The sequence below is a fragment of the Aythya ferina genome, assembly GCF_964211825.1.
Source record: "Aythya ferina genome assembly, chromosome: 19".
Classification (NCBI taxonomy): domain Eukaryota; kingdom Metazoa; phylum Chordata; class Aves; order Anseriformes; family Anatidae; genus Aythya; species Aythya ferina.
This window is the reverse complement of record NC_140309.1, coordinates 8067491-8078351: the sequence shown is the minus strand read 5'-3', so window position 1 is coordinate 8078351 and position 10861 is coordinate 8067491. Positions and strand designations below refer to the sequence as shown.

Below are 10861 nucleotides of genomic sequence, written 5' to 3'. Positions count from 1 at the left end.
ACGGCGGGGATTCAGCAGAACTCAGCCCTGGCAGCCGGCCCGTGGGGCGAGCGGGGACACCGCTATTGTCCCCACGCCGGCTCCAGGCGGCTCTGTTGGGTGCGGGGGGGGCTGCTCCCCTGCAGAGCCCCCCCCTTCTGTCCTGGGATATGCGGGGATGGGGGTGGAGGTGATGCTGGGGGGGGGTACAAGGGGGTCCCCAACACATGGGTGGTGGCACAGAGGTCCCTGCCTCGAGGTGGGGGTGACAGTGGGGTCCCAAGGGGGGGCTCTATGGGGTGGCACAAGGAGGGGGTGATTTGTTCCCGAGGGGGGGACACAGAGGGGTCGCTAACAGCAGCAGAAGCTGGCAGAGGGTGATGTGCTTTGTCACTTCCCCACACCCAGCAGGAAGTGACAAGGGGGTGGCACGGCTGGCTCCCCATCCCAAACGAGGCGGGGGGGGGGGGGGACACACACAACGGGCTCCCCCCCGAGCAAAAAAGGGGCACAAAGTGTGTGTGGGGGTCCCCAACCCCAGGATGGCACCGCGGGGTCCCCGACAGCGGCACGGGGCGCAACCGGAGGGGGTGGGTTGCGAGGTTCGGGGGGGGCTCCGGTGTCTCGGCTACGTTGGCGGGGGGGGGAGGAAGGCGGAGAGGCTCTGGGGGGGGGGCTGGGGGCCGGTCTTACCGGGTGCCGCCCGCCGGGCCCGCCCCGCCGGTCACGTAGCTCTGCGGCACCGCAGCCCCATTTACCGCGGGACCGGAGCGCACAGCCCGCAGTCTGCGCCCGCCGCCACCGGCCCTGCACGGTAACCGGGGGGTGTGTGGGGGGGTGGGGGGGCATAAATAGGGAGCCGGGGGGGGGGGGGCTGAAAGGGATGCAGCCGGTGGGAGCGGTAGCCCCGACGGCAGCCCCGTGCGGAGCCGCCGGGAACCGCGGAGCTTTTGGGGTGGGTTGGGTTTTTTTTTGTTGTTTTTTTTTTCTGGGGGTGCGCTCTAGGGTAGAGGGGTGTACGGGTGTGGGGGGGCCCGAGGGGAGGCTGGGGGAACCCCCCTGGACTGGAGCAGCCTGGGGGGGACCGGTCCGGGGGCTGCTCGCCGCCGGTCCCACGGTGGCGGTGTCCCCGTCCCCATCCCTGGACCAGCCTCATCTCGGGGGGGCCCCATCCCGGGACACCCCCAGCCCACCCCCGGGACAGCGCTGCATCTGGAGCCTTTCCTCCCCCCCTACTTCAGGGTAACACCATCCCCACGCACCCCCCAGCCTGGGCTAGCCCCGGCCCTACGGTATCTCCATCCCCGGTGCCCCCCTCCCTCGGGGGTCCTGCCCCGGTGTGCCCCCCCCCGGAGCTGCTCTCCCTCAAGATGGCTGGGCTGGGGGCGGGCGAGCAGGCACCAAAATGGCTGGGAGCTCCCCGGCATCCTCCACGAGGTCCCGCTTACGCCACGCGGCCTTCCCCCGGCACCCCACTAGGGCCGTCCGCCCCTCGGATGGGGGTCCCGGGGGGGTCCCCGTTCCCCACAGGGTGCTGGCGCGTGGTGGTGGTGGTGGGGGGGGGGACCGTGGCGGCGGCGGCGCGTGACTCAGCCCTCGTCCGCCGGCAGGCACCACCACCACCATGACGCACCAATACCCCGCGCTGACGGCCGAGCAGAAGAAGGAGCTGTCGGACATCGCGCTGCGCATCGTGGCCCCGGGCAAGGGCATTTTGGCTGCCGATGAGTCCGTAGGTCGGTGCCCGGGCGGCGGTGGGGAGGGGTGGGGAGGTTGGGGAGGGAGCCGTCCCGACTGTCCCTTCCCCGCGTCCCCGCGGCGCTGCCGGGGCTGATGGTGCCTCGGATGCCCCCAGGGAGCATGGCGAAGCGCCTCAACCAGATCGGGGTGGAGAACACGGAGGAGAACCGCCGGCTGTACCGCCAGATCCTCTTCAGCGCCGACAGCCGGGTGAAGAAGTGCATCGGGGGCGTCATCTTCTTCCACGAGACCATGTACCAGAAGGCGGACGACGGCACCCCCTTCGTCCAGATGATCAAAGATAAGGGCATCGTCGTGGGCATCAAGGTGCGAGGGGTGTCTGATGGGTTTTGGGGGTGCCAAAAGTGCTTGTGGGGTGCTGGTGGGGCTCAGCACCACCTTCCCCTTCCCTCTATAGGTGGACAAAGGCGTCGTGCCGCTGGCCGGGACGGATGGGGAGACCACCACGCAGGGTATGTGCAGCAGGTCGGGGGGTGAGGGTGCAAAGTTGGGGGGGCCACGGGGCTGACGCGCTGCCCGGCAGGTCTGGACGGGCTGTCGGAGCGCTGTGCCCAGTACAAGAAGGACGGGGCCGACTTCGCCAAGTGGCGCTGCGTGCTGAAAATCAGCGACAACACCCCCTCTGCCCTCGCCATCATGGAGAACGCCAACGTCCTGGCCCGCTATGCCAGCATCTGCCAGCAGGTACGGGGCTGCGGCTGGGCACGGCCCCACGGGGCTGGCCGACGTCCCACGGGACGGGCATTGGCCTGTGGGATGGGCACTGACTCACGAGGCCAGGTATTGCCCCACAGCGATGGGCATGGATCCACGGAGCTCGGTGTTACTGCAGGGCCTGGGTGTTGCCCTGCAGGGATGGGTATTGCCCCGTTGGCTGGGCATTGACCTGTGGGGTGGGTGTCACCCTACAGAGACGGGCACTGACCCTCGGGGCTGGGAATCAACCCAGGGGCCAGGTAACAGCTCATGGGGATGGTCCTTGGCTCCCAGGACCAGATGTTTGCCCAAGGGGTGGGCATCTCTTGTAGGGCCAGGTGTCACCCGTGGGGCTGGGCATCGCTCTGTGGGGTCAGACACCACCACACAGGGCTGGGCATCACCCCACAGGCTTGGACATTGCCCACGGGGCCAAGAATTGTTGCTCCTAGGCTGGGCATTGCCCCACTGGGATGGGCATCACCTGTAAGGGGATTGAACCCCGGGGCTGGGCATCACCCCCAAGTCCTGGCACTGCCCCACGTCGCCACGGGGCTGGAGCAGTGCCCAAGGACACCCTTGCGATGGCATCTCCCGGGTGCTTGCAGAACGGCATCGTGCCCATCGTGGAGCCGGAGATCCTGCCCGACGGTGACCACGACCTCAAACGGTGCCAGTACGTGACGGAGAAGGTGAGCGGCGGGGCGGGCGGCGGGGCGGGCACCGTGCCACGCCGTGCCGTGCCGCGGGACTCCCCGATTCCCGTCCCCAGGTGCTGGCGGCCGTCTACAAGGCGCTGAGCGACCACCACGTCTACCTGGAGGGGACCCTGCTGAAGCCCAACATGGTGACCCCCGGGCACTCCTGCCCCACCAAGTACAGCCCCGAGGAGATCGCCATGGCCACCGTCACCGCCCTGCGCCGCACCGTGCCCCCGGCCGTGCCAGGTACCGCCACCGGCACGTGGTGGAAACAACAAAAGTGACGGCAGGGGGATGCCAGGCGGTCCCCTGGGTGCCACTCCCCTGCTCTCCGCAGGTGTCACCTTCCTGTCCGGGGGGCAGAGCGAGGAGGAGGCCTCCATCAACCTCAACGCCATCAACACGTGCCCGCTGGTGCGGCCGTGGGCCCTCACCTTCTCCTACGGGCGGGCGCTGCAGGCGTCGGCGCTCAGCGCCTGGCGCGGGCAGAAGGACAACGCCACCGCCGCCACCGAGGAGTTTGTCAAGCGCGCAGAGGTGAATGGGGACGGCCCCCAGGGGAGGGGATCCTAAAAGCTGTGTCCCTGTGGGTGGGGGGGGGCACCAGGAACCACGTCCCTATGGGTGGAGGGGGACACCGAGGGCTGTGCCCCACAGCAGGGGGGATGCCACGGAGCAGGTCCCCATTAGGGGCACGCTGATGGCTGTCTCCATGTTGGGTAGGGGACAGTGAGGGCTGCGTCCCCATAAGGGAATGGGGGATGCTGAGAGCCAGGTTCCTGCAGGAACCTTCCCTGTGGGAAAGGGGGGTCCAAAAGCCACGTCCCAGGTGGGGATGGGGAGCACGAGGGTTGTGCCCAGTGGGATGGGGCACACCAGGGCCATGTCTGTATGGGATGGGGCACACCAGGGATGTGTCTGTATGGGATGGGGCACACCAGGGCCCTGTCCCCATGGGATGGGGCACTCAGCATGCCGTGTCCCCGCGGGCTGACGCTTCCTCTCCCCCCAGGTGAACGGGCTGGCTGCGCTGGGCAAGTACGAGGGCAGTGGGGACGACTCGGGGGCCGCCGGGCAGTCCCTCTACGTGGCCAACCACGCGTACTGAGCCTCCGCCGGGCCCCGCCGGCCCCCCCTCCCCTTTGCCCCGGACCCCCCGCCACCGCTCACACCCCGCTTCCACCCCAGCCACCCAGGGGAAGCCGCCAGGAGGGTCGGGGCCGGCGGCCCCACGCGGATGAAGGGGACGCTTGGCTCAGCCGCCCACGGCCGGGGGGGAGCTCCGGCCAGGCCAAGCCAAGCCAAGGGTTTGGGGAGCCCCCGGCTGTGTTGGGGGGCAGGAGGGGAGGCCTGGGGGTGCCCCTGCCCCGCCGTAGCTTCTTCGCAGTGCCGCCCTCGGGGCCGCGTGTGTCGTGTTGTCGTGTGCACCCCGTGTACCAAATAGCCTAAACAACGAATAAACGGTAGAGACAGCGCCGTGACGCCTCCTCTTCCTCCTCCTCCTCCTCCTCCTCATCCTCCTGCACGGTCTCGGCCTGGATTGGGGTTGGGGTGGGGTGGGGGTATGGGGGGTGTGGAGCCGCCATGTCCCCGTTCCCAGCCCTGATCCCCTGTTTCGGCTCAAGGTGGGTGCCTGTGGGTGGGCATCACCCCCTTCAGCACCCACTGCGCCCGCCAGCACCCATAGTCCCCCCTGAACACCCATTGCCCCCCCCTCAGCACCCATTACCCCCCCCAGCATCCATCACCCCCACATTAGCACCCATTGCCCCCCCTGAGCACCCATGGACCCTCCCCAGCACCCATCACCACCCCAGCACCCATTGCCCCCCTGAGCACCCATTGCCCCCCCTCAGCACCCATTCTACTCCCTCAGCACCGATCACCCCCCCCAGCACCCATGGCCACCCCCAGCACCCATTGCCCTCCCTGAGCACCCATAGCCCCCCCCTCAACACCCATGGACCCCCCGCAACACCCATCACACCCCCAGCACCTATGGCCCCCCTCCAGCACCCACAGCCCCCCTCAGCACCCATGGGCCCTCCCCAGCACCCATACCCCCCCCCAAGAACCCATCACCCCCCCCCAGCACCCATCGCCCCCCCCTCATCACCCACAGCCCCCCCCAGCACCCGCCACCCCCTCAGCATCCATGGACCCCCCCCAACACCCATCACTCCCCCAGCACCCATAGTCCCCCCTTGAGCACCCATGGCCCCCCCCAGCACCCATCGCCCCCCCAGCACCCATCGCCCCCCCCCCCCCATGATCCCCCCCCAGCACCCTGCTCCCCTATCCCTCCTCCTTGCTCTCCGATTGGCTCCTCCTCACGCCCGTCCGGCCTCATCCCCGCTCCTATTGGTTACCGCGAGAGCCGCGAGCTCTTTGAATGGCTGGGCCGCCTTCAAGCCCCGCCCCACTCCCGGTTGAACCAGGAAGAGAAGATGGCGGCGGCCGCGGCCGCGGCGGCGGATGAAGCAGGTACCGGGGGAGGCGGGCGAGGGGCAGGGCGAGGCCCGGAGCCCCCCCCGGAACCCCAACCGGGGCCCGGTTCGGGCTCGGGCTCTGAGCGCTGTCCCCTCAGAGCGTTCCCGGGGCCGCCGGGCCGCGCTGTGCTTCGCCGCCATCGCCGTGCTGCTGGGGCTGCCGCTGTGGTGGAGGACGACCGAGACGTACCGGGCCGCGCTGCCCTACGCCGGCATCGCCGCCCTGGGGCGGCTGCCGGTGAGGAGAGGGGGGGAGTGTGGGGCTGAAGGGGGCTGCTCGGTGGGCACCCGGTGTGCCCAGGTGGTCCCCGGTGGTCCCCGGTATCCCCCCGGTGGTCCCCGGTATCCTGCCGGTGGCCTCCCAGTGGTCCCTGGTATCCCCTCAGTAGTCCCCGGTATCCCCCCGGTGGTCCCTGGTATCCCCTCGGTGTTCCCAGGTGGTCCTCGGTATCCCCCCGGTATCACCCTGGTGACCCCCGGTGGCCTCCCAATAGTCTCCAGTATCACTCCCCGGAGCCCTCCTGGTGGTCTCCCAGTGGTCCCCGGTATCCCCCCAGTGGTCCCCAGTATCCTCCCAGTGGCCTCCAGTATTCCCCCAGTGGCCTCCCAATGGTCCCTGGTACCCCTCAGTAGTCCCCGGTGTCCCCCCGGTGGTCCCCGGTATCCCTCCTGGTGGCTTCCCAGTGGTCTCCAGTATCCCCCCCCTCCCCAGAACCCTTCTGGTGGTCCCCGGTGGTCCCTGGTACTCCCGCAGTATCCCCCCAGTGGCCTCCCAGTGGTCCCTGGTACCCCTCAGTAGTCCCTGGTGTCCCGCCAGTGGCCCCCCGGTGGTCCCCGGTATCCCCCCTGGTGGCCTGCCAGTGGTCTCTGGTATCCCTCCCCCCACAACCCTCCTGGTGGTCCCCCAGTGGTCCCTGGTATCCCCCAGGTGGTCCCCAGTATCCCCCCAGTGGCCTCCCAATGGTATCTGGTATCCCCTCAGTAGTCCCCGGTGGTCCCCAGTACCCCCCGTTGCCCCTCCGTTGGGTGTCCCGGTGCCCCCCGCTGACACCCGCTCCCAGCTCCAGCTCTCCGTCCCCGTCTCCGTGGTCTTCGCCCCGGGCTCGGTGCCCGCTGACCTGCCGAGGCAGCTGCCGTACCGGGACGTGCGGGAGGAGCCGGTTCCCGTTGGCTGTAAGACCCCCACCGGCCGCTACTGCCCCCGGCCCGGCTCTCAGGAGCACCGTGGGCCTGGAGGTTTGCTCGTTTTTTACTCATTTTGGGTTATTTTTTCCCCCAACAGCAAGAAGTGATGTGGCGGCCCGCTACGAGGAGTTGTACCGCGGCACCACGGCCAGGGAGGCGGCGGCACTGGGTGCAGCCACCGCACGAGGTAACGGGGTGAGTGGTTGGGGGGCTGCATGAGGTAATGGGGTGAGGGATTGGGGGATGCCTTGGGGCTGCTGCAGCTCCCGGTGCCCCGTGCGGTGTTTCTCCTGCCCGCAGGGGCCTGACCTGAGCCCTGCTGCCCATGCAGGAGCAGGTTTTGAGGGTGGTTTAGCAGAAAATGGCTTTGGTACCCTATGGGATGGGGAATGGAGCAAAGCTCCCAGTCCCACTAATGGTTCTGTCTTCCTCAGAGGCCGATGCCGCTCTGCACGCGCTGCAGGACGCCTCGCCGGGCTCTCTGACCGTGTACGTGGTCCCTGAGAGCTCCCCTCTGCTGCCTCAGGTAGGGAGCAGCGCCCTGAGGTGCCCGTCCCTCTGTTCCCACCGCCCCCGTGGGATGCTGCAGCTCTGGGGCAGCTTGGCCTGGAGGAAACCCCTGGTTCTCCACGCTCTCTGCCACACAGAGATGCAGGAGGCCTTGCCAAAAAGGCCTGCAAAACCCCAGGGAGGAACAAAGAGCGCTGGGATCGGGGAGATTTGTGGGGTTGCATCCCTTGAAGGTGTCCTGTGGGGCACAGCTCCCTCCCTGAGCTGCCGTGGGTGGCTCCGGGCGCGTTGGCAGAGCCAACCCCGCTCCCGTCCCTCACCACCACGCCTCCCCCAGGGCACCGATGTCTACGTGGGGAAGCACCGCAGCGCCCTGCTGAGGGCCGGGCAGGGTCTGGCCGCCCTCCGTGCTCGCCTCCAGCAGCTGACACGGGTCATGGCCCTCCCGGCCACCTCCATCGCTGCCGCCCTCGCAGACCGCGTCCCCGACGGCCAGCTCGGCCCCGACGCCCGGCGGCACCTGAAATCCAGCCTGGGTATGGACTTGTGGCCGAGCCCCCTGCCTGTTGGGAAGGCCGGCTGGCTTTTGGGGGGCAAGATGCTGTTCTTGGTGTCCCTGCAGCACCTCCAGATGTCTTTTGGGGTGACAGACCCCCAGGGTTTTCCCTTTGCCCTTTGTCAGTTGTTTGGGGATGTGTGCTGGGCCACCAGAGTGTGGCCCCACGTTGAGGAGGGACAGGGAGAAAGGGGGCAAGGTCCTGTGGCTCCTGGGAGCTGCGTCGTGGCCACTTGCCCGGTTTTGGCATCACAAAAGGGTGGCCGTGGCCGTGTCTCACGGGGCCTGGGTGCTCGGCAGGGTACGAGATCACCTTCAGCCTGCTGAACCCTGACCCCAAGTCCCACGACGTGGACTGGGACATCGAGGGCGCCGTCGGCCGCTACGTGCAGCCCGTCCTGGACAAGCTGAGCGTGGTGGCCAACTTCTCAGTTGACTCGCAGGTGAGGGCTGGGAGAGGCGATGGGCAGAGCCCGCCCGTGGCCTTGCCGGGTGCCCTGGCACTCGCTTCTCTGCCAGCAGCACCCACGTCGACTCCCTGCAGATCCTGTACTACGCCGTGCTCGGGGTGACGCCGCGCTTTGACAAGGAGTCCTCCAGCTTCCTCCTGAGCGCCCACAGCCTCCCGCACGTCATCAACCCCGTGGAGGCCCGGCTGGGTGAGCTCCCAACCCCGCTCTCGCAGGATCGAGCCCTGATGGGGAGTGGGGTGCCTACACCCTCACCTTTTCCCTCCCCGCAGCACCGTGAGCTGCCAGCCCTGACGGAGACTTACCAGGCTGGGTGCTCTGCTCGGGGCTTGCTGCTTGAGGAGAAGCAGGGCTGGGCTCTGTTGTTATTCCTGTGGGGCAGGGGAGAGTTTTTTGACTCAGTCCTGCTTTAGGATCCAGCGCCGCCTCGCTCTACCCCGTGCTGAACTTCTTGCTGTACGTGCCGGAGCGCTCCCACTCCCCGCTCTACATCCAGGACAAGGACGGAGCCCCGGTGCCCACCAATGCCTTCCACAGCCCCCGCTGGGGTGGCATCATGGTACGGGGCCCTGCTTCTGGTTAGGGCTCAGCTCCCCGTCCCCAGCAAGTGCTGGCGGCACTGCTTGGCCCCGGGTGTCCCTCACCGATGTGCTTTCCTGCAGATTTACAACGTTGAAGCCCCTGCTTCCCCCCAGGCCTCCCTCCCGCTGCACGTGGACGTGGACATGGTGCGGGTGATGGAGGTTTTCCTGGCCCAGCTCCGGTGAGGATGCGCTCTTCCCCACCCTGACCTCTGTGCTCTCCTGATCCACGTGCACATTAGCTGGGGACAAAGCGGGCTGTACCCGTGCCAGAGCCCAGCAGCTCATCCGGGGGACTGAGGATGGCTTTTTGTGGCCTTTGAGGTGCTGACCACCAACCAGCACCGCTTCCTGGCCGTGGGTGCTGTTGCCTCTCCTGAGGTGGGAGGTTGGTTTTGTGGGAGGCCATCAGGTGTGGGTTGAGCCCTGCAGGGACTGAACGCACCAGGGAACGTGCAGGCAGGGCTGCGGGCTCGTGCCACAGTCTGGGACCTTCCCCCTCTGCTCCCAGGTTACTCTTTGGGATATCTCGGGAGGAGCTGCCCCCCGAGTTCCAGGTAGAGAGCCCAGGGAACGAGGGGCTGGCCGACTGGGAGCTGGACCGCCTGCTCTGGGCCCACACGGTGGAGAACATCGCCACCGTGGCCACCACCTTGACCTCGCTGGCCCAGCTGCTGGATCAGATCAGCAACATCGTTATCAAGGACGACGTCGCCTCTGAGGTAGGGCTGGGGCACCCCGAGGAGCGGAGAGGGGCAGGAATCGCTGTCCCTGTGCCGAGGTGTGGGGTGCTGCCAGGCCTGGGGGCTGCCAGAGGTCCCCAGATGTTTATCTGTGGTCTCCAGCATCGTGTCCTCGTCCTCTGTGGCCAGGGACTGATTGTCTGTGCTGTTCCCATGCAGGTATACCGCGCGGTGGCCTCGGTGCAGGCTGCCATGGCAGAGCTGGCTGAGGGCCGCCTGCGCTCCGCTTTCCAGGCCAGCAAGGAAGCCGTCACCTCCTCGGAGCGGGCCTTCTTCGACCCCTCTCTCCTCCACCTCCTCTACTTCCCCGACGACCAGAAGTTTGCCATCTACATCCCGCTCTTCCTGCCCATGGCCGTTCCCATCCTCCTCTCCCTGGCCAAGATCCTGCGGGAGGCCAGGCAGCGCAAGAAGGAGCCCTCCAAAGTAGACTGAGCCCTCCAAAATGGACTTGAGCCTTCCAAAAAGGACTGAGCCCGACCCCGTGGAGCGCCCTGGCCTGGCCCCATGGCTCAGGGCTGTGTCAGAGCCAGGCCTCGGCCCAGCAGGACTGATGGCCCAGCTGCAGGAGGGGGAAGAGTGACTTTTTTGGGGGTTTTGGGGTGGGAGATGCTCTGGGTCAGGGCCCTGTGCCCTCGAAGATGCTGCTTGCACCCCTCTTCCTGAGGCCAGAGGGGTGGGGAAAGGGGGGGCTCCCTGCATGCACCCCCTGGTCCTGCACTGTGCTCAGAGCGAGCTGATGTACGAATAAAGAACGCCCCTGGCATGCAGGGGGCTGGCGTGGGGCTCTGCCTGGCTCTTTATCTGGGGGGTCTGCGTCCTGGCTTATGGGGTAAAGATACCCCAAACCACCTCTGGGGTCTTGTCTTACAGGATATTTAGCCCAAGGTACCTCTTAGGTTGTGTCTTTAGGGGTATTTAGCCCGAAGCCCCTCTGGGGTCCTCTCCTATGGGGTATTTACCCTAAAGCACCTCTGTGGTCCTATCTTATAGGATATTTACCCCAAAGCACCTCTGGGGTCCTGTCCTATGAGATATTTAACCCAAACCACCCCTTGGTTATCATTATGGGGTTCAGCTGGGGGGGAGCAGCCCTTACTGACTGGGGTCCCTCTTGTCTCGGTGGGCGCTGAGCCCCAGCCCCCCCGGGGCACTGACACCCCCATGCGCTCCACCTCCTCCCGGAGGGG

At 67.4% G+C, this 10861-nt stretch overlaps 2 protein-coding genes across 2 annotated transcripts; both read left to right on the top strand.

Moving 5' to 3' along the window:
- Positions 1 to 677: 677 nt before the first annotated feature.
- Positions 678 to 4378, top strand: ALDOC (aldolase, fructose-bisphosphate C). Its single transcript, XM_084493208.1, has 9 exons — positions 678 to 793; positions 1590 to 1715; positions 1835 to 2046; positions 2138 to 2192; positions 2264 to 2424; positions 3045 to 3128; positions 3209 to 3383; positions 3475 to 3674; positions 4150 to 4378. The coding sequence occupies exons 2-9, from the start codon at positions 1604 to 1606 to the stop codon at positions 4243 to 4245; spliced, it is 1095 nt and encodes a 364-aa protein (XP_084349334.1). The 5' UTR covers positions 678 to 793; positions 1590 to 1603; the 3' UTR covers positions 4246 to 4378.
- Positions 4379 to 5566: 1188 nt separating this feature from the next.
- On the top strand, positions 5567 to 10456 carry PIGS (phosphatidylinositol glycan anchor biosynthesis class S). Its single transcript, XM_084492779.1, has 12 exons — positions 5567 to 5621; positions 5725 to 5864; positions 6688 to 6799; positions 6909 to 6998; positions 7246 to 7337; positions 7659 to 7857; positions 8178 to 8320; positions 8422 to 8536; positions 8761 to 8906; positions 9010 to 9110; positions 9440 to 9650; positions 9831 to 10456. Exons 1-12 carry the CDS (start codon positions 5585 to 5587, stop codon positions 10104 to 10106), a joined length of 1662 nt encoding a protein of 553 aa, XP_084348905.1. The 5' UTR covers positions 5567 to 5584; the 3' UTR covers positions 10107 to 10456.
- The last annotated feature ends 405 nt before the right edge of the window (positions 10457 to 10861 follow it).